At 36.2% G+C, this 22,029-nt stretch overlaps 1 protein-coding gene across 2 annotated transcripts in view; it reads left to right on the forward strand.

The window, feature by feature from the left end:
- CCSER1 (coiled-coil serine rich protein 1) overlaps positions 1-22,029 on the forward strand; it is a 608,967-nt gene that overhangs the window by 477,106 nt on the left and 109,832 nt on the right. The window contains exon 10 of one of the 2 annotated variants that reach the window (XM_015625458.2): positions 10,763-10,808. The exons of the other annotated variant lie outside the window; for it this stretch is intronic. Within the exon in view, the coding sequence (XP_015480944.1) occupies positions 10,763-10,808 (46 nt within the window). The remainder of the gene's footprint in view (positions 1-10,762; positions 10,809-22,029) is intronic. 2 annotated transcript variants of the gene reach the window in all.

Consider the following 22,029-nt stretch of genomic DNA (forward strand, 5'->3'; position numbering starts at 1 on the left):
GACCTGATACTTGGTCTTGTTAGAGTGAGATTTCAATGGGCCCGCTTCTCAAGATTGTCCAGGTCCCTCTGGGTAGTGTTCTGTCTTTCAGGCATGTCAAACACATCACTCACCTTGGTGTCCTCTACAAACCTGCTGGAGGTGCACTCCATCCCATATTAAAGATATTAAACAGTACTCCATAAAGATATTAAACAGTACTGGTCCCAGTAGACCCCTGAGGGGTGCCTCTCATCACTGGTTTGCATCTGGACGTGCCAAAAAAGGTGAAACACTGTATAATAATACAGTGAACTGCTCAGGTGAACATAGGTCCAACTAACTCATATATCTATATGTATAAAATTACATGAAAACAAAGACAAGAAACAGCAAAGCTAAATCTAAAGCAAACTTTTTTGTTTGACCATCCATTCAACAAAGAATCACTTTTTATGGTTTCAATTCAAAAGCTCAGGTGTTGAAAAAAGTGGATGAAAGCATAAGCACATTAGTCAGACTGTGGTTTAGATACAGGAATCATTAAAACTTTTGTGGTTTTAATTTTCCTGATGGGATTTTTATAATTATTATTATCTGTAAGATTTAACTGGCAGGACACTCCCATCTACATAATTTGGAAAAGAAAAAAGAAAGATTTTCTTTTTAAGGGAAAATAGTCAGAAAAGATAGCTGTCTTCGGGAGCTGAGAAATTAAGATGTTTACTTCCAGGCAATTGGAAATTAAATTCTGAGAGCTTGTCATATTGCCTGTAAAAGAAAAATCAAAATGAGATGTATCCAGAATCATGTCGCTTTTCTTGTGTAGACTGTGTTTTATTTATATTTTAATTTGCTTTTGAAAAGAAGCTGAATCAACAGACTAAAAAAAAAAAAAAAAGAAGTCTTGTGTTTGAAGGTGATACAAATCATACACTCAGCAACAAAATCTTTCTCAGCTTTCTTCAGCTTTGGGCATAAGAGAAGAACTTGCATCCAATTTTACTTTTTTTTTTTTCTACTGAATAAGAATGATAATGTTTTTTACCTCCTTGCCTTCCTCATCCCCACACCCCTGCAGCAGTGCTTTGTTGTAGTGTGAGCTTTTACCTGTTTGGTCCAGGAGTCCTGACATGGGGACCATCAAACGTTGATCAGTGGCAATTGCCATCATAATGGATGAGATAGTTCATCTTGTAACAACCCTTCCTTTTCTTTCTTGCCAGTTACTCATTTATGTATAGTCATATGATTTCTTTTATTTGTAGATAATTATTTTTTAACAATAATCCACATTCCTAATAGAGACATTCAATTAGTTTAATAACTCATGTTATTTATATTAATGAGTTACTGGTGTTAGCTACATACATCATTTGCTACAAATAACATTTAAATTAATTTAATTAAACAGGTTCTTTTACAATTATTCTTCTGTCTGGATTGTGAGTACCTGCTTTCATGTGGGCAACTAATTGATACAGAAAACACTCTATACTGTACTTGAGCTTACGCAAGAAGAACATACTTTGGGATGAGAAAAAACTTCCCGTGACTTCTGGTCAGACCTGTAATGTAATCACATCAAAACTGGCACTGGTAATCACATTTATTGTGATTTACATTTATTTTTATTTATTTATTATTATTTTTATTTATTTTAAATCACATTTATTGTACAAGTTTCACCCCTTAAAAATAGGAAAATTAGCTTGACTTGCTGGGATATTTCTGGCAGTGACAATTACAGAAACTAGTATACAGAACCTTGGAAGTATTTATGTAAAGTATGTGGAAGGATTTATGTAATATGGCAAAGCAAACATAGCAGATCTGCACTTTCTAGGCATGTGAATAGATTTGCAGTTCAAAAGAGGGAGAAAAATTTCAAAGGTTGCTGTCATGTTTTAACCCCAGCCAACAACCACACAGCTACTCACCCACTCCCTCACTAGTGAGATCAGGGAGAGAATCAGAAGGGCAAAGATAGAAAGCTCATGGGTTGAGACAAAGACAGTTTAATAGGTAAAGCAAAAGCCACACATGCAAGCAAAGCAAACCAAGGAATTAATTCAGTGCTTCCCATGGGCAGGCAGGTGTTCAGCCATCCCCAGGACAGCAGGGTCTCAGCACATGTAACGGTGACTTGGGATGACAAACATCATCCCTCCAAATGTCCTTCCCTTTCTTCTTCTTCCTCCCTCCTTATATACTGAGCATGATTTCATAGGATATGGAATAGCCCTTTGGTCAGTTTGTGTCACCAGTCATGTCTGGGTCTCCTTCTAGCTTCCTGTGGACCCCAAAATTCCTTTCCAGCATGGCAGTACAAGAACCAGAAAAGGCCTTAGGTCTGTTTAAGCCCTGCTCAGCAGTAGCAAGAACATCTCTATATTAATGAACCTGTGTTCAGCAGAAGTCCAAAAAGTAGCCCCATACCAGCCACTGTGAAGAAAATTAACTCTACTCCAGCCAAAACCAGCACTGTTGTTCATTGTCATATATTTCTTTTTAGCATTAACATTATTTTTCATGAAACCACAGAGGGAATTTTTTAGAAATAAATGAGTTCTAGTCAAAATATGAGCTGAGCTGAAAAGGCAGCTGTAAATGTATGCTTCAGCATTATCTTCTGATTAAATAAAAATTGGAATATGAATCCCTAGGCATTTAGTTAAGCTTTGTACAAACATTTATTGCAGCATTATATTCTGATCTAGATATAATCATCCAATGGTCTCTGCCCTTACCTCTACTGAATTTTTAATTTAGGGGTGGTTAAGTCAGAATTCATTGTTGACAAGGGTCTTTGAGCAGGAGAGGGAACTATGTGACCAGCAAAGACTTCTTTCAACTAGAATGGTGTGGGTTGTATATCAATAAATCAATAGGATCTGCATACATCTATACCATATGTAATTTTGAAGTGGTTTTTGAATGTTCTGTATGCACTTCTAATGCACATGTTATATCTGAAGATAGTTGTATAGGCAAAAACAATAGCTAAATTTGGGATGTGATAATAATTAACTTCACAAAGAGAATCATTTGTCTTTTTGCCTCCCTTGGACTCTAGTGAAAAAAGTTTCCTATAGTTGATGCAGCGAGTAACTTACTAACATAGTGGTAAATAAGAGCAGCCTTCAAAATAACCCAACAACCCAGCCCAGCATAGCCATGTCTGAGAATCACTGTGTCTGCTCCTGGGGAATATCAGATTCCCCACAGGGGTTGCTTTGACATCTGCTCTACCTGGAAAGGTAGTGTGCACTGAGGGGCAGTGATGTATCCAGGACTCCTTAAGCCATCCAGAGCCCTGTACTAAACATAGATCATCAAAAAGTATTTTTCTGACATGAAATAAATTTAAATGGTGAGAAGTTTTGGTCTTCTGTGACACACTGTCTAATGAATGTGGTAATTTAAAGCAGTGAAGGTCTCTAATTGTCCTTAAAATAGATGCCAAATTGACTTGCTATATAATGCAATGAATTACTTTGTTGTTGTTGTTGTCTTTCAAGAAATCATGTATGTTCTGCCAAACAGTGGCTGAACTTCATTTTGCAGAGTTGGATCTCATAGTTATGAACCAGGTGCAGGACAAATAAGTGGCCATCTGTGGTACTCTTGGTTCACATCAGAGGACCTAAACACATGGGATCAGCCTAGATCAGACTGTCAGCAGAAGGGTGGCTTTTGGCAGGAGCAAGGGGCTTAGAAGAATGGGAGAAGGGTTGGAAGTTGGCTAAGTACTGAGGCTGCCCATTGGAAATTCATTCTGAATCAGCCCTAAAATAGGAACACTTCTACTGAACTGTTTACAGAGGATATGCTTTAAATGAAAGACGTCATGAGCATTAGTGCCTAAGAGACCTGAAAAATCAAGTTCACAAAAGACTTAAATGAGCAAAGTAGGGTGGCTTTAAAACAACTAGTGTAAAACTGAAGGCAGAGATAGCAAAATTCAAGTTCTCTTAAGTCAAGATTCCCAGAAGGAGAAGGAATCAGGAGGTCTAGTGAATAAGCAATTAATGTAACAAAACATCTACAGCGTGAATGAGATGTCTGCAAATGAGTTAATATTCTCCTATTTACTTTTTTTGTTATGTTTACAAAAACTTTTCTTTAAATGTAGGAACAGTCTTTCAGCAGATGTTGGGACATGCAGGGGTCCACAATTTATTAGAAATTTCTACCTAAGCAACTTGAGCAGGTTTTTGTTTCTCAGGAGGTAGTACAAGGAAACATGCAAGTTGGAGGGAAGCTAGTTGTACAGAAACATTCCTTGGACTATCCATTTGAAACAGGCATTCTATCAGTATCAGGTAAGTACCCAGAAAGACTCTTACTGCCTTGTCTGGTTATATCTAGATCTAAGGTAGTATTGTAGTTTGGCCTCATGAGATTGCAATCCAAACTCTGGTGTTAAAGCATATTTTAGGATCCTTCACTTATATGTGGAAGCAGATTGCTGAAAAGTGTATGTAAATGTTGAGTCAGAGTTGAAAATGTGCCAGGAGACTTCTAGTAAAATATTTACTGATAACTTTAAGATGGAAATATGTCTTCCTTATTGAGCTATAAGTTCAGTTTGGAATGTGTTTTGAGGAGGAATATATTTATATTAATACATCTATAGTCTACAGAGCCACATTTGTTCTTGGGGATATTTTCTTTTAGTAATTTTGTTCATGCCTGGCATAGCTTTCAAAAAAATGAAAATAAATGTATGTGATTATGTGCAATCATCTTCAATTGCATATACATTTAAATATTTTGGAATTGTATGAAGGCCTTACGTTATTTTACGCCACCACAGGAACAAAACATTTTTTTCTTCTTTCTTTGTTAAAGGTAAAGCACATTGTGATCTGAAATGTAATAAAAGAAAAAGGCACAAATGATAAGCAGTATTTCATCAGGGGGAATGTAAAGACTAAATGTTAGCCATTATTAAAGTTAGATAATGCTATGGAAGATAATAAGTTGTAAACACTTGTCAGTGAAAAATAATTGGGGGGAGGGGGTTGATTGAGGGTTTTTTTTTTAGAATTTTCTAATCCTGTCTTTAAAAAGAAAGTTTCTGTCCTGCTTGAGCTTGGCTTTAAAACACTCATGTTCCTCTTCAATACTACTGCCTTTACTCTGATTTTTCATTAATTTTTATGCAGATGATTTATCTTCCAAAGTCTCAAGGTCTTCCCCTCTCTGTATTCAACTTGTCAAAATAAGCCTCAAGGATGGGGGGTTTCTACATAAGTAGAAGTGGTCTCAGCACTTAAAATTTTAAATGGGGATTTTTTTAAATAAAATTTTTAATGGGATTTATTTTTTTTTTTAATTAGAAATGGAGTTAAGACTAAAAGGTTGTGTATGAATTTCAGGTAGAAAACAGGACAAAGCTGTTCTAACCGACATAGTTCCATTGAGTCAGCTCACACAAAAAATAGGTCATGTGACATAAAGCAGATTTTTCTGTCAAGATGGTAAAAATTTTGAAACCAAAATGAGTGCAGGTTGAATGTGCACAGTAAAATTCAACGATCAAGAAGGTGTTCATTAATAAGTTTTTTGCACCAAAATTGAAACTTTGAAGAAAGAACCTGAAGTTTGATAGAAGTCTGTGTCTCTTAGAATGTGGTGGCACCATATCTGAAGACATGCTCATGTCATTATATTGAATTAACTAACACATATAAAACCTTTCAAGAGATACTGCATTGGGAAAGCAGTAGATCCAAGGCTCAGAGTAGCAGCAGAGTACTTTGTGTGTCACTTCATTGTCGCGCTCTGCTGGTGAAGTGCTGCGTAATGCAAGTGGAAGCCATCACACCAAAGCACATCTCACCACTTTAATATTTACTGTCTTTGTGAAAGTAACATATTCTGCTGTTACAGGAGAATGTGGGAGTGATACAGCAAGTTCTTCTGTCTCTAGGAAATCTTACAGTGGTATTTTGTCATCGTGTACTGATGTGAAATTATCTTTCTTGACAGTTATGAGATCAGTTGACTTTTTTTTTTAATGTGGTAATATCTAAGACTTCAGTATAGCTTGTCTCCTAAGACTGTGCTTTTTAGTTCTTAGCAGTGTTCTGAAACATTCTGTGGTACTGGTCTGATTTCTGTGATGTGAAAAAAGGGATATGTTCATTTTCTAAGTTCATGTCAAACTACTGTGGGCTAGGGAAACTTCTAGGGGAAATATTGTATCATGAGTTAGCCTCTTTTAAAATCATAACATGAGGTTGGAATGGTTGAGAAGTTTTGGGTTGTTTGGGGGGGATATATCTTTTTTTTTTTTTTTTAATCTGCCTTTTAATCATGTACTAGGTAGGTTTGTGCTCTAAGGGAAGAGAGGGCATTTATTGGAAAAACACTCATTTGATGGGTAGCAAGCTCTTCTATTTATTTCTGACATTGATTGGTCTGTTGTCAATACACATCTTTGTGGAGATTCCTCATAGAAAGTGACAAAAAAGAACAGCAATATTTGTGTAGTTATGCTGCAGAGGGGGTATTTAGCTGTATTATTTGATTGTTTCATATATTGCAATACTCAAATTTTCAAGTTGCTCAAGGTGAACCCAGAGGACTTCAGTCACTATATTCAGTTAATAACAGTGAATAGGTGAAATCGTAACTCTAGAGTTCAGGCAGATGTAGGAAACATATAAAATTGGTAAAGTATTTTTAGTGAAAAGCTTCCTTTGAACAGCAAACTAATACTTGGATGTTTCGCTTTGTTGAAGAGGTGGAATTATGAACCCTTTTCACTTGGACTTCCTTGCTACTGTTGTCCCAGAATAGCTACAGTCATAAATATTTAGAGTGGTTGGTGTTTTCAGTCATTACACTGAAAAGCTGACAGTAACTTTTGTTCAACGTGAGGATGTGAGAAGCAAAACAACAGTGGGAACTAAATGCCATATTGCCTTACAGAGTTCATTGGAGTTTTCAGTGAATACTTAACTGTGACTTCTGACAGAAACAGTGTCATACTCTCACCTTGACAAGATTAAAAATTGATAGTGTTTTCAAAAAGAACTGAGTTTTGTAATGTTCTGATTGCATTTCTGAAAACTAAGTGAAAAGAAATTAGGAATGACTGACTGAAGGAATGTAAACGGAACAACTGTATATCTGCTTGTTTGGTGCATAAAATCCACATTCGCTTTAGAGCTGTCTTGGGTAATCAAACATTCCTGCAGTAGCAATTAGGGGATGCTGCAGAAATGTTACATGAAGGCAGAAAAGATAAAATAAAAGCCTCTCTTATTTTTCCCTTTTGAGGAACAGAGACTGTAGCACTGAACTGCATGGCACAGGAACATACAGAAATATTAGTCTGTGCCCTTCTTTCACTGGGAACATGGGAGTCTATGCTAAGCATGAGTTAATTAGGTGATTACTGTTTAGTTCAGCATCTGATTCTATGGTAAATATGAAATAAAAGAATCTGATTGCACATCAGATGCATCTGATTAAGCCACTCTGGCCCTCCCAGGCCAGCAAGCACTTCAGACTGAAATCTCAATATATTTTATGACAAAGGCTATCATGTAGGCAGGAATCAAGACCTGAGCAGGTGTATTTTCTTGTCATTCTGTGTTCATGTGCAAAGCAGTCCTAAAAAACTGCCTTCATTGGCCTTCTGAATAGGCCAGGTGTTATAAATGAGTCATCCTGACACTTTTAGAGGCTTCCAGATCTTGATGGGAACCTGAGCTCCAGCTTGTCAGGTAGTCCTGTCTATTTTCTTCTCACATCTATATTCAAAAATACATTTAAAGTGTATAAAAATCAGTGTCATTTGAGAGATGCTGTTGTGTATTTGATCTCTTAGTTAAAATTGCAAAGCAAAAATGTGGGGAAGGGTTCACCACTTACAACTTCAGATGAATGTGCTAACTTTTGTAAACCATTTTCTTAGCAACTACAGGGTAACTAGTCATCTACTATGCCTCTACATTATTGATATATTATTTTCTTTGTGTAAGGCTCTGCATTTCTATAAATCACACTTGAAAAACTTAGCACAGTATTGACCACTGACAGTCCTAGGCACTTTCAGGATTAAGTGAATAGACATAGAGAGGACAGAAAAGAAGTTCTATGTGACTGAAACAGTTGAACTGCCCTAAGTTCTAGCAGAGCCTGAATTTCCCATAGAGAATATCTGAAAACTGTCTATAAACACTATTATTGGGCCAGATAATACTGAAGGAAAACATTTATTTCTGGAGTATGCACAGAAAAAAGTAAAGGAAGGCCTGGTTAAAAGGTACAGGTATATATTCTTTCCCTTGAGAAGGCAAATTACGCTGGAAATCAGAAATGTGAGAAAGTAATGCAGTCAAATTCATTGGCATCTTGCTTTTCAGAGGAACATTATGTAATTAGAGATACAGAATTTGTGTCAGGAGTGATGATAGTACCCAGCAATGAATAATTAAGTTCCCAATTCTTTGGTTGATGGATCTGTGTAAGTTGAGGCTGTGTAAAGGTTTTCTTTCTGATTCATGGAGGGTACAATGCAGATGCTAAACATTCAAATTATAGAAGAAAAAACCCAAAAACCCTTTTGGTTAAATAAGCAAACAGTTTTTTAACCATTGTCAGACCAATTTACTTCATGCTTTTTGGTTTGTGTATATGATTTCACAAATAATTTCAATGTCCTTAAATGATGATCTAGAAACTACTTTTAGGGGGTACCTTAGCTTTTCTAGAAAGATGGCTTTAAGCATCCCAGAATAACTTAGAATTTGGAGAATGGGGAGACAGTAGTACTGCCCTCATGCAGTGTGTTTTCTTCAAAAACCTAGCTTTGGTTTAGGTAAATATACTTAGTATCTCAAATGACTGTATTTTGCTTTCAAAAGATTTAAAGACAGTACTGGAAATAGTAGGTAAAGCCTTAGCAGCCACTGAAGAACTCGTCTTAAGTCCTAAATGTGCAACTGAATTTGGTACCCAAACCAATTTGTCCTTTGGCTACTCTGAGAAGTCAACTGGAGACGAAGGTGGGCTTTGGGAGTGCTGAAATAATCCCATAAAAAACTGTGGGGCTGGGGGATAGGGCACTTGTAGGACACTGTGTGCCCTGGACGAAGGGCTTTGAGCACGCTACCTGTTGGCATGTTTTTCTGACAAATAGGAAAGCTTACTGCCTTTTCCTGGCAGCCCGTCAACCTTGAAAAGAGGGGATGCAGCTGGTGGGTTTTTTGCTGCCCCAGCACAATTTAGTCCCTGCTTGCCCCTTTGATTCTTTGTTGCTGTGACTGTGGCCTCCTACTGCAGTTTCAGGAGGGGGTCTTGGAGTGACAAGCTTGGGGTGTAGTGAGACAAATGGTTTCTGCAGAGCTACCCTGCACTGCATATGGCCACAGCGTGGCAAGCTGTGGTCTCAGCAGCACAGCTCTGGTATTTATTATTCTGGTTTTCCTTAAAAATGTGCTATGGGAATCAGTGATGTAAAGGTGGCTCTTCTAGATGCGTCTCTCTAGATATGCATATATATGCTTTACTCCTCCTAGGCAAAGGAAAATGGAATTTCACAAGACCTGAAAGAGAAAATTATCTCCAAAAACCACTGCCTAGCCCTGTCTAAATGTCTGGTAAATCAGTTCCCAGTCTTGTCTTCAAAAAGATGATGGAAGTCAAAATGGAAACCAAGATCCACTCAAGACTCATAAGTTACAAGTGTATGATCACTTATTTTTGTAAGGCAATACTTCCAATATAAATATTACTGTAATTATTTTTGCTTGGCTACCCAGTCCAAATGATCAGTAGGCCCTTTAACATTGGGAAGGAGGATGCAATCTTGGACATCAACTCAAAATAAACCTCTGATTCATGATCTAGATTCAGAATGAGACAACAGTGTTTTAACAGTGCTTTTCAAATTTTATATACTAGATTTTCTCTTTACCTAGTCATCTTCTCTTTTTCTGTTGTTATTTTTCTGGTATTGATTTGTTGGTTTTGGGGGGGAGTGGGCTGAGGGATATTGTGGTAATAGGGGATCTCACTGGGAAGAGATTTGCCTACAGATCCTGACTGGTGTGACTTGTTTGGTATTTGGTTCATGTTTTGTTTACATGCACGGTTGGTATTTCAAAGATATGTGGTAATTGCTGGCATAATACACAAAAGATGAAGCATTCTATCTATTGGAAGAGCGTACCACGTGTATTTATTGGGGATTTAATAGAGCTGTTTCTTGTCAGCTGGCATTAAACTGACTCAGTGAGGATGTGTAAAAGAATTACGGAGACAAGATGAAGTGGTAGGAGCCAAACAGTACTGCGCACACTCTTCTTCCTACCTGTTTGAAATGTACCTTCAAGCACTGACAGTATCAGCTAAGACATTGGTGTCATTGAGCCTTCTTATTATTGTAAAGGAATTCATATTAATATATACTCTGTACATTGTCCTTTCCATCAAATTTAGTTTTTGACAAGTGTGAGCATGCCTGTCTTATGCTGATACTTTTTCCTGTCTTCTTTCTCTCTCTCTCTTCTCTCTCTTTTTTGGTTCATTGTGTTCACTGATGGGTGGATTACTCAGAGAACATTCTCCACTATAATTTATGTTTATCTGAAAATAGGAACTTCAGTTCTTCTGAAAATAATAAACTCCTTTATCTAAACAGTCTCTATTTCAATTCACTGCCTTCATTTTCTTCATGTCCTGTCATTTTTTCATTTGCTGCTGCTGTTACTCTGACATCCTTTGCTCCAAAAAAAAAAAAAAAAATGTGTTTTATTTACAGGGCACAGCTTTTGGAAGTGCTCCTGTACCTTCTCGCAGGCAATTATGTGAGTCTCTTAAATTCCGCTCTGTGTTGTAAAGATGACTATGTGTTCATGTGCTGTAGCATGGCATGCCAATCTAGAGTTAATGCCCTGAGGTCAATATTCAACCGCTGGTGTTGTATATTGCCTGTAATGTGTTTGTAGCTAACAGCTTCTATTGACCCCTTCTTTATTTCTTCGTTGTGTTTTGTTCAACACATCATGAAATGGGGCTGCGCTGTGCACTATAGACTTGCAAGCAGGGAAGAAAATACCATAATGACTCAAAGTCTGGAGGGGAATAAGAATAACGTTATCAGATCATGTGTGCAATATAGCAATGACTAGTATTGTTAAAACTAAAGCATCTCTTTTTCCTGTTGTTCAAATTAATCTCTCCATTGCGCAGACAAAAAAAAATTATAATAATCTGGACCTCAAAAAACAAAGAAATGGAAAAATCAAACAATGTAGTGTAAGGCAGACATTATTGAGACCAGTTGTATTCCTTACAGGACTTTACTTCTAATTAATTTGAAGAACAAGTCCATCTGCTGAGTTGAGGAGAAAAGGGAACTTTTAGAAAGGGATTTCATTCATTTTTTTCTTAAATCCATTGGAATTATTGATGATAAATAAGCTTTCTTTTAAATTAAAATAAATTCCCCCATCGTCCATCAAAACTCCAAGAAATCACAAACAAACTGTGCTATATATTTTAAAAAAAGGAAAAAAAGGAAGATAAAGGCTTGCATTCCAATTCCAGATGATCTCTTTGCTGCATTAACAGTCTTCATGTGTGAGTGTGTATATTGAATATATAGATCCTGAGAATACCATCAGACTTTGAGATGAGGGCTTCCTTACATTCCTTATTTCTGTCTTTCTCCTCCTACCTTGAGTTAATGTCCATCCTAAAGGCATTGGTGTCTTCCATGTGCATATAAAGAGCTACAGCCATGCACTGCATTACTATAATTACTGTGCACTGCATCACACCGCTGAATGTGAAACAGATTCATTATAATATAACATTACAGGCTTATTCATAAATACAGTGCAGTTTGACGCTTCATTGTTGGCGGTCTTGAAACATGTTGCTTGCGTAAATTCACTGGCGCTGCTCTTGTGTATTCCTAGGAAAGCATACGGCATTTGTCTATGAGTGTGGGTCTTGCAAAAGTAACAAAAATTATGATCTGTATATGACTGTCCTTTCTTTTGTGCAATTACCTAAGACGTTCCTATCCCACTGGGTATATCTAAGGGAAGAAAAAAATACTGAGATGTAACAGTCTTCATGAAATATAATTGTGCTCCTATTACAGTTATTTAAGGTATCGTGGAAAGAATTAATATTCTCATTGCGTCCTTCAGGAAAACAATGCTGAAGTTATTTTTCATCCAGTATGTATGTCACTTAGCAGTCTGCTAAAAGGAAAATTTAAATTTCTGGCTGGCTTACCCTCATTTAAATTAGTCCTGCCACTGATTTATATGATTAACAACCTCAGTAAAGACTTTGGAAACACACTGAAACAATAACATGCTATAACATGTTTAGTTATAAATAACCAGCATGTCCACTGTTGACAGCTTCTTTCCTTGTATGGAGCCCCTGTTTGAGGTGAATGATGAACTGTTACAGAATGAAATGTCAGGGATTCGAACATAAGGGAAGGTGTGGGAAGCACAGAACGTTTTATCTGGCAAAGACAGGTTAAAATTTGTGTAACAAAATGAAGATGCAGAACTCTGAAGTATACAGAGGAACAGATAATGGTTGGGTTAAATATGTGAATGGGTAGGCTGGAAGAAGTGGTCAGAATTTCCACTCTTTTTTGATGACATAACAATAAAACTAACATCACTGAAATGGTGAGATGTGAGAAGTTTAAAGCAGCATATATAGAAAGCATAACTGTGAAGCAAAAGGAAACAAAGAGCCCCATATCATAATAGGGAAGTCATAATATCCAGGTGAACTAATTCAGCCAGCAGTTTTCTTCTTTTATATGTTTTGGTAGGCAAAGGTTATATAGAACCATGAGTATGTTGTGGTGAAGGTCTAACAGGAATCTAAAATTAGAGCTTGAACATCATGAGCTTGTCTTTTACTTGTTGGGGATAACTTTTCTGGTCCTTGCAAAGCACTGGAGGTTACTGTTCATGTACCAAAATAAGAAACGAGGATGTGTGGCAATCCAGAGGAGCAATGCTACTGAACGAGTGCTGTGTCCTATTACTAAAAAGTAGCAGGAATGTTTTCTTCCAGGTGGAGTGACCAGTGACCCTACAGTAACTCTACTGCAGTGGAAGAGGCAAGAGTGATCTGATCTCAGTTCATGTGATATGTTTTAGACTACAGAGCACTTGTGGATGCTTCACCTGCAGAGTGAGCAGGCGGGGCTCAGTGGTGCTGTTGGAAGTCACTGGGATGTCACCTCAGGGCATCCAAAGCTGTTGTGGACATAGAGTGGTGTCTGTGCCAGTGCTGTGTTAGGACATTTGCTCCTGGAGCTCAGGGTTCAGAGGAGCTGCTGGTGAAATGTGGAAAAGCAGTGAATGGTTGAGACTGAGATGCTGTTTATAAGCCATTTCAAAATAAATATCTTCTGCTCATAGGACACTTTAACACTGTGGCTATAAATTCTGAGACACTGAGTATAATGATAGCAAATAAATTACAATATTACAATATGACTCCTTTCCACAAGATAAAAACTTGCTTTCTGAATTTGAACGGATTGCAACTTTGTTTCTGTTTTACAATAAAAAAACCAGCAGGAATGAGGAAAAAAGGAATGGACAATTCAAACTAACAAAAAATACGAGAACGTCTGTAATAAGCAACAAAATACGATGCAAGGACAGAGGATAAACTGAATGGGAGTCCAAGGTCAATATAGATGTCCTCAGAAGGCTAATGATAGCTGTCTGACAGAGCTTTGGTCATTGGAGTACTGCTGACCTAAAGGCAAAACACAGATTTACAAAATAGAGTTATGACTAAATAAAATGTAGTATCAAAACAAAACGTAGCTGGAGAATTGCACTATAATTGCCTTAGGGAGAAAAAAGCTCTCATGTTTTCTCCTGTCACTTGTTCATCACATGGAGTGGAAGCACAAATGAGCCAGTGAAAGACATGGAGTAGAGTAAACCCCACAATTGTGAAAGCACATATTTGTTGCAAGATTTCCTTTAAACTCCACCCTTGTCCTGCAAAAGTACATGTTAGAGTCAGGATTGTAGGTTTATATCATGTGTTAAAGCATTGTGGGTCTTGCACCAGATGACAGCATTTTAACATTTTTATATCTTTGGTCCTTTTTATTCCAAACATTTTTTCTTATTTGACCTGAAATGTTCTCAGACTGAAAATAATTGCTAATTGAATGTGACAGTGGTATTAGTTTTTAAAAATATATATTATGGTTTGCATGTAGTTGGAGAAATGAAAAATGTTTACCTGTTTTGATTAGCACTATTTAGAGGAATTCAGTGGGAAGAAATAGCATAGAAAGAGCCTTGCTATAATAGATGTTCCTGAAACAGAGTAGGATGGCATCAAAAATCAATACAGTTATGTGGTATCTGACAATTAACTTTACAAACAGGAAAAAAAATGGATCAGATGCTTGAAATAGCCATATAATATCCAAAGAATTTCATACCATCTAATGGTAAGAAAAGCACCAGAAGTTGAGTGCACCTAAACTAACCTAGGCTTGGAATTTAATACAATGAAAAATTAAAAATAAAACAACCTAGCATCAAAAATAAGAGATTCTTGGTTGGTTCAGAAATGTCATTTTAATGTTGCAATCTCGCAAAGTTTAATTTCTTAGGACAAATATATATACATGAGAGTTTTAAATCGTGGTGATTTTAATTACAGCAGAAAATAGGTAAAACGGAAATACGAGAGTAAAGTTTGTAAGGTAGACAGTTGTTCTTGTCCTCTGTCAAGTTATTTCAAAGAACTAGACAGCTTCTTTGTAGGAAGGAGAAAACTTCCAGAAGGAGAAAACAAGGAAATAAGAAAATGCTGAGAAGTTAACTGCTTTTTTGGTTCATTGGTGCATTGCAGAGGAAGAAGCCTTTTTCAATGGAGTGGTTTTCTGATGAAGGGAAAAATTCAAGGTGGTTGTGGTAAATGAGTAAGTTGTGAATGAAAAGATTTAAAATGTTTTATTTCAGAGTTTTAATGAAACTCATAATGAATAGGCTAGCATACTAGTGAAAAGAGTCTCTTAGGAGAAAGTAGTGGCAGTCATTTTCTTGTAGAGTTGATCAAAAGATCTGGAGCTGAGATGTAAGTTGTAGTTTGGTTAAACCAGTGCTTTATAAAAGCTCATTAAAATACCTGCATGTTTGTAAAGTCATACCATGGTAATAAAGTTTTATCTATCAGAATTCTCTTCTATGTAGGATAAAAATTTTAAGCATTGGAAAATAGATCAGTGTATTTTGAGCTTTATGAGGAAGTTTTACACTCACAGGAGGATGCAAAACCTTCCTTCCAACCATAGGCCAGATGTAAGTTCCTCAGAGTGAAAATCTGACTTAGAAAAAATGCTACAGAATATTAAGCTCAGATATATATTCCATTAGTGTTTGGCTAGGGCATAGAAGTGTATCTGACTAATAGTAAAAAAATTCCCATCAGGTTTTAATTCACTTTCAAGAAAATCAAACAGTATTAGAATTAAATTATGTAAATAGAAATAATCCTTAGTATATATTGGTTTACATTTTTGGCTTGTAATTCTTCATTGTGCTATTTCCAAAAAAGGCCTCATATGACAGTCACCTCCTAAATTTAATTTAAAATTGCATCTGAAAATTATCTATTTAACTGAATAATCTTTTGATCAGGATTTTTACCTGAGTAATATGTTCTTAGTGATTTAGGCTAATTGTAATATAATCAAAAGTTACAGCCCTATTAACTCCAGTGAATATAAGATCATGCTCTGCTTTTGCAAAATGAGAAAATGTATATTCTGACAGTTGTTTTATTAATATGTTATTATTTTTAAGTCTTTCATTTGTGGGAGAGAATTCTAATTCTTTTAACAGCACCTTCTGCTTTCATTCCTGTTTCCATGGGAACAAACATTAGCACAATGAAAATTTTTAAAAAGTGATTATTTTAAAACATTGAAGACTGGAGATTTCATTTAGCAAATTTGGAACCCACTCATAAAAACCATAGAACTTAGATATAAAATAGAAATAAAAGGCTTTTATGTGACAGCTTAACATGTGGGTTTTATTTGCCTTTGTTTCTTCATCCCATGATTGAAAAGAAGGATAATTCTGTTATTCATCGGTTTGTGCTTGAAGAGGGAGACTAGTATTTATTGGACTGCTTTGTACAGTGCTATGTTAAAAGACAGTTTGGTTTGCATACTTTGAATGTGGAAGAAGAAAATAAATACGTTGTTACAGTCTTACTGTGGCATTGTCCATCTTGGCTGACTTATCACTGAGCAAGGAAAAAGGCTGTGGCCATAATTTGATAAAAAACAGATACTGTGTCTGGTTTAGGTGGAATAGCCCTTCAAAAACTTAGTCTTTCATCTTCAGAATAAATAGTCTATCAGGGCAAGATTCCTGCTTTGAATTCATAGACTTGATTACACCTCAGTCAAGGAAGAGTATGGAAGCCATGAGCTTGAAGAGCTCCTTTTTCTTCTTGTTGCCCTTTCTTTCACTGCCATTTGTAGTGTGTAAAAATGAGATGCATTGTTTTGCACTTAATTTGAAAGTTAAAAGATGAAAACTGAAGTAATCCATTGAAATTAGGGAGGCTCCTGCTAAATAAATTTTAAACCACTAGGAGATTTTCAAAAGAAAGCTTTCTCTGGGCTTCTTGAGCTGCCTCAAGTTCCTGTAATTGAATGTTTCTGAAAATATTCCCTTCAAAACCTCCATAAAATATAGTTCATTAGTAAAGATTCATTTTGAAGTAATTTCTGTATGAAACCCTTTAATATTATGGTGGTTTTTAAACTCTTTGTTCCCATGAAAATAAGCAGAAATGACAGCTTCCAATAGATGTAGTTTATACTCTCAAGTTGTTTTGTTTTGCTGGGTTTTGTTTTTATTATTTTTATTAGTATTTTCTGTGCTCAATACAAAATGGAAGAAAGTCTGTAGGACCTCTTTCCCTCTAGCATCTCAGAAAAAAATATGTAATTAAATATATTAATAACTCCTTTCCTAAAAAGACTGAGCTCTGTATTTTCCGCAGAAATTCATTCAACTTTTCCGTGAATAGGGAACTGACAATTCCATATGTCTAATGCTGGAATTTGTGTCTGTCACAAACAGAAAGTAGTGAAGGAAAACCTCCACAAACCCCTCCTGGCCAAGGCTTCTCTCAGTCTGTAATTTGGGAAGTACTTCTGTGGATGGAAAGAAGGGAAAAAATGCACAGTCTCTGAAGCTGCATCTTTCTTTCAAGTTTATTTGCTGTTTTCCAATTCATGTGCAGTTAATCTAAGAAACTTTAGCTACTAAACCTGGTAATTTATCTTTTTAAGTGGATAATGATTGCTTTCAGGTTTTCCAAATGAGATTGACTTTTCCAAGTGGTGATACTTTTTTAATTCTAAAAATAAGGTTAACGCAGTAAATAATTCTTCAATTAAAGTAATATTTAATTTTAGGCCTAACAAAATATTTCTGATTGATCTGATCACTTTAATTCAGGCATCAAACTGAAGAGTCCCTTATTCACCTAACTCAATTTTGAGTAATGAAATTGAATCTCTGATAGATCTCCCTCAGGAGTAAATTCAGGGTTTCATTTATTCTGAATAAATTACATCTCAAAGTAATCCTATTTCTGATTAGTCAGTTATCTAAAATCTGACAGTGATTTTTTTTTTTATTTTTTATTTAGAGTTATATTTGAATTATAATGACTTGTCAGTGTAGCCATATGTTAACTTGTGCTTTTTCAGTGGAGTAATTTCCCTCATTCATTGATTCCCCTTTGCCCACTGTAATGTTACTGCTGTTCCTGGACTTTTACACACATGCAAAAAAATCATTCTCCAGTGACCATCTACCATGCTGCAATAATAGTGATACATGCTTTCAGATTACTTATTGATACATTTTGCTGTGAAAAATTTGTTCTACTACCAGCTTAGCTGTTTGTTTTTTATAAATGTTCTGTTGCTTACATAGTTACAGATTTTTATATAAGAAAAGCATCAGGAAAATGAAGAAAAATTATTTGCTTTATTCTCATTAATGAGAATAATAGTAGAAAAATACATAGAGATAGAATATAGAAATAAAATAGTGGAAGAGTACATAGAAATTCAAAATAAAGCTTCCAGTGAAAGAAACTGATATAGAAAGGATATGATAGAATAAATGTGAAGAAGAGTGAGCATTTCTGCTCAGAAAATATGAAACCTGAGGCTAAAAGACTCTTTCTCAGGACCTTTGAGTGTCAGAGACTTCATGGCTTCAGGTACCAGTGTTCTCATTGATGTTGGAGCAGACTTGAGCAAAGCAGTCTCAGGCAGAATTTAAACTAAGAAACATATTTACCCATGTTTTTCTGATTTATATGTGCAGTCATAAAAAATAATTATTCCAAGATGTGAGGAGTTACAAAATCAGTTTATGATGACTTATAGCCTAGACACTTGTATTTTAGTTACCTTGGGTGACATTCAGCATTTACAATTATGGAGACTGCATTTGCTTTTTGAATAATCATTATAATGGATAGTGCTTTTCTCTCATGTGAAAAACTCTTTTATTCACTGTTTTGGTCAGTAGTTCTATCTTCTGAGGATTAATGAAATTTGTGAGTGCTGAAGATGGTTTCTTAAATTACTGGAAGGCTTAATAGGCAAGTCAGTGCTCAGAAGTTTCCAAGTCATTCCCATTAGCATCCGTTAAATGCTGTCGAGAAATCCCATGGAATGGCACTTCCTGCCACACTGCTGGTTGTTACATATGTGACCAGAGGTATCATGAGTATGTTTTCCTTGGCATTCCTACAGATGTGTATAGGCTGAATAATGAATGATGGCATTGTTATTCTTCTCCTACAGCAATTGAATGATTTAACAGTTTTCTATATAGTATTTAAATCCATTGAATAGATTAAAAAAACACTGTCTTTAATCAACATGGCATGAATTTTTTGTCCCAGATTTCCCTTCTGAGATTTTGCAAGTGTTATTATTGCAATCTCTTTTGCATTTTGCTTCAGATGGTTGAAAATAGTTAAATGTTGGAATAAAAATATTCACCATTTCTCTGTGTCACACAAGTGTGTATGTGAATGCCCCCTTTGCTGTTCTCTTCCTCACAGACAAGACACAGTCTGTACCTTTCTAAAGAGAAGCTACACAAATGATCCAGTCCATTGTTTTCCCATAAACACCATGGATTTTACATATTTCATAGACCCCTAATTAAAATTACTTGTTTTTAAGGTGATGGAGCTTGAATTATCTATGGGTATTTATCAAGTTCATCCATAGGACCTATAAATACAATTAATGTGGTATGGTTTGCTAAAAATGAATATTTGGCATCATACAGTTTTAAGCAGCATTATATGTATATTTTCACCTCAATTTATTCCTTGTCCAGTTATTTTTCTGAGAAGATTTCCTCCTTTCCATCCATTCATTTCTAATATCTGCAAAGTATCTGCTGCTTTGCTTTTATAGAAAAATCAATTCATTATTGTCATTTGGTCATACTGCTGAAGTTGAAACACACAGGAAAGGAACGAGAGGCTTTTATATGCTTTGTTAGAGTCATCTATTGTTGGGAAATAAATATCTCCTGAATGTTTTCTGGAGGCTATTTCAAGCATTTGTTATAAAAAAATACAATAAAAGCAGTATAGAAAACCTCGTTAAGCTTTTCTATAGAGTAACAATAATTTTTAGATCCCTTCTCTTCAAAATGCTAATAATTGTCTCCATTTGGTTGTTAAAATAGGATATTATATGAACTTTACTTCTTTCAGAACTTTTTTAAAGAAAGGAGTAATGTTGTTACTGTTACTATAAATGTTGACATTTTCCTGTATATCTGATCTTTGGGGTTTTAAAAGACCAAAGAAAAGAGATGAAGAAAGGAAGTCTACCATAGATAATAAAGATGTTTGAGGGTTTTATTAGTTATTTTAAAATTACATGTTTTGGCACTGAAAAATCTTATCCTCTGTTCTAAAAGTATAGCTGAAGAAACCCACTGGTAATTCCCAAGTTGAAAGAATTGTTCAGTTTCTCTTGTGGGGATTTGTCATACTTCTACCACAGTCTCCTGCCAGCTCTCTGGGAATGACCCTAGACCTAGACTAGCAAACCAGAAGGTAGAAATGCTCCATGACTTGTATTGTGTATGTTTCCCTCTTTCCCCTCTCTAGCAAAAGCATGTGGTATTCCATGTTTTTACAGGTAAAAACTGTAAGAAGAGTTAACAGAGACCTTTATTTGTTAGGATAATGAGTATATGCATAAAGTTGGCCTCATGCTAGCATTTACTGTTTTACTCATTAGATTATCATCATTACCCCTGGGCTGCTTATATTTAGTTTTTATGTGTAGGCTCAGACATTGAAATTTAGGGATCAGGCACTTAAGCTTACTGAAGCATGACTCCAAACAAGCAAAATGCCATCATGCACGCAAACAGAGGTGTTTGAGAGACAATCATAGGCAGTGGTACAAAGGTGTGATTCACTAGCTAGACACAGAAACAGTACAGAAGCACGAATTCATGTTCTTGTGTATTTCTCCCAGGAAGACTGAGGTTGGATTGGCCTGCAGTAGTCGTGGGTTTATGTACAGAACACTCCCTACTTGTTCCAATGTCATCGTGTCACCCTGCCTGCTTCTGGGCTGTCCTTTCAACACAACCAGTTCTTGCTGACTGTATTTTATCTCCTGTAACATCAAAAATAGTTCCTGATGTGAAAAGCCTTATTATTCTATTTATTCATAGTGGTTTTTTCAAACAGAAATAAAAATCTGTGGAGGTTGAGCAAAGGGACAATACTACTGTGGGATCAGCTTGGTTTGTACTTGTAACTAGTTACTGTTTCGTAATCCTCACTCGCTTACAGTTTGTGTCTGAATTTCCACTCTGAGCTACTGTTTTTGTAGACAAAACTTTGACAGAGATGATCAGTGTGTTGTGATTTTTTTTACTGGGGTTTAGAGAAATCTTTTGAAGTTCAAGTTCTTTCGAATGGGTTTTGGCCATCTTGTCCATGTGCAGTGTATCTGATACTGTCACTTTTGTCTACTCACCTGAATGAATTATAATCAGTATAATAAAAGCTATTTCTTATTTCTTCATTAGAAAGGGTTAAAGAGTCCTCCCATGAAGAACACAGAGGCTGATGCCAAGCAGGCCTTTTTTTTTGTTTTTTCTTTATTTTTTTGCAGGCAGCCAGGGCCAGTCTTGATAAGGCAGAGTTCCCAGGTGATGAGCTTCTGTGGAGAAGATCTCCTGTCACCTCACCTTGTTTGGTAGCTCTCAGCTATGGCACGTATGGTGGTGCCTGCACATGGATGGTGGTCTTGCCTACCAGCTTATGACTGTAACTGTTTTCCTTGCAGTGTAGTTGTTATTTTAGCTTCAATGACTGTGTGAAACTTTCCTTGGGCGATGGCATGTAAGCATATACTGGATTCTGCTAAAGATTTCTGTTGGTCTGTTCATGTTCTTTTGCTGGGAAGTTTTAAAGAATGACATTTATTTGGACCACACAAAAGATGGTAAAACTGGGCTGCTGTCACCTAGCTGAAAACCCCTGTGGTTTTGTCTTTCAGTAACAGTGATTGTATGTTGAAAATTTTTTCTAACTTAATGAAACAAGCTAAGAGTCACTTCTCTAAGCTGCGTTAATTAAAACAAAGCAACTCCTACTGTAGGTTGGGAGCACTATGGCTGTCCTTTAGCATAGCATGAAAGAGCATAAACCCCCCCTTTCTTCTTTTTGTCTTCTTTTGTCTCATGTGGCAGGAGTTTTTGATGCAGATGTGCCATAACTGGATGACAATAGTAGTCACAGGTTTGTGGCACCCCTTGGCTCAACCACAGGCATCCTGTGTGAGTAGGACACCAAGGTGTGGGAGGTGGGATACTCTCTGTGTGAAGTGTGTGTCCCACTTCTCACCTAAAAAAATTTAAAATATGTATTTTTTTTCCCCCCTAATATGCCTTTCAGCCAGACAGGCTG

Source organism: Parus major, chromosome 4 (genome assembly GCF_001522545.3).
Source record: "Parus major isolate Abel chromosome 4, Parus_major1.1, whole genome shotgun sequence".
In the NCBI taxonomy this organism is placed as follows: domain Eukaryota; kingdom Metazoa; phylum Chordata; class Aves; order Passeriformes; family Paridae; genus Parus; species Parus major.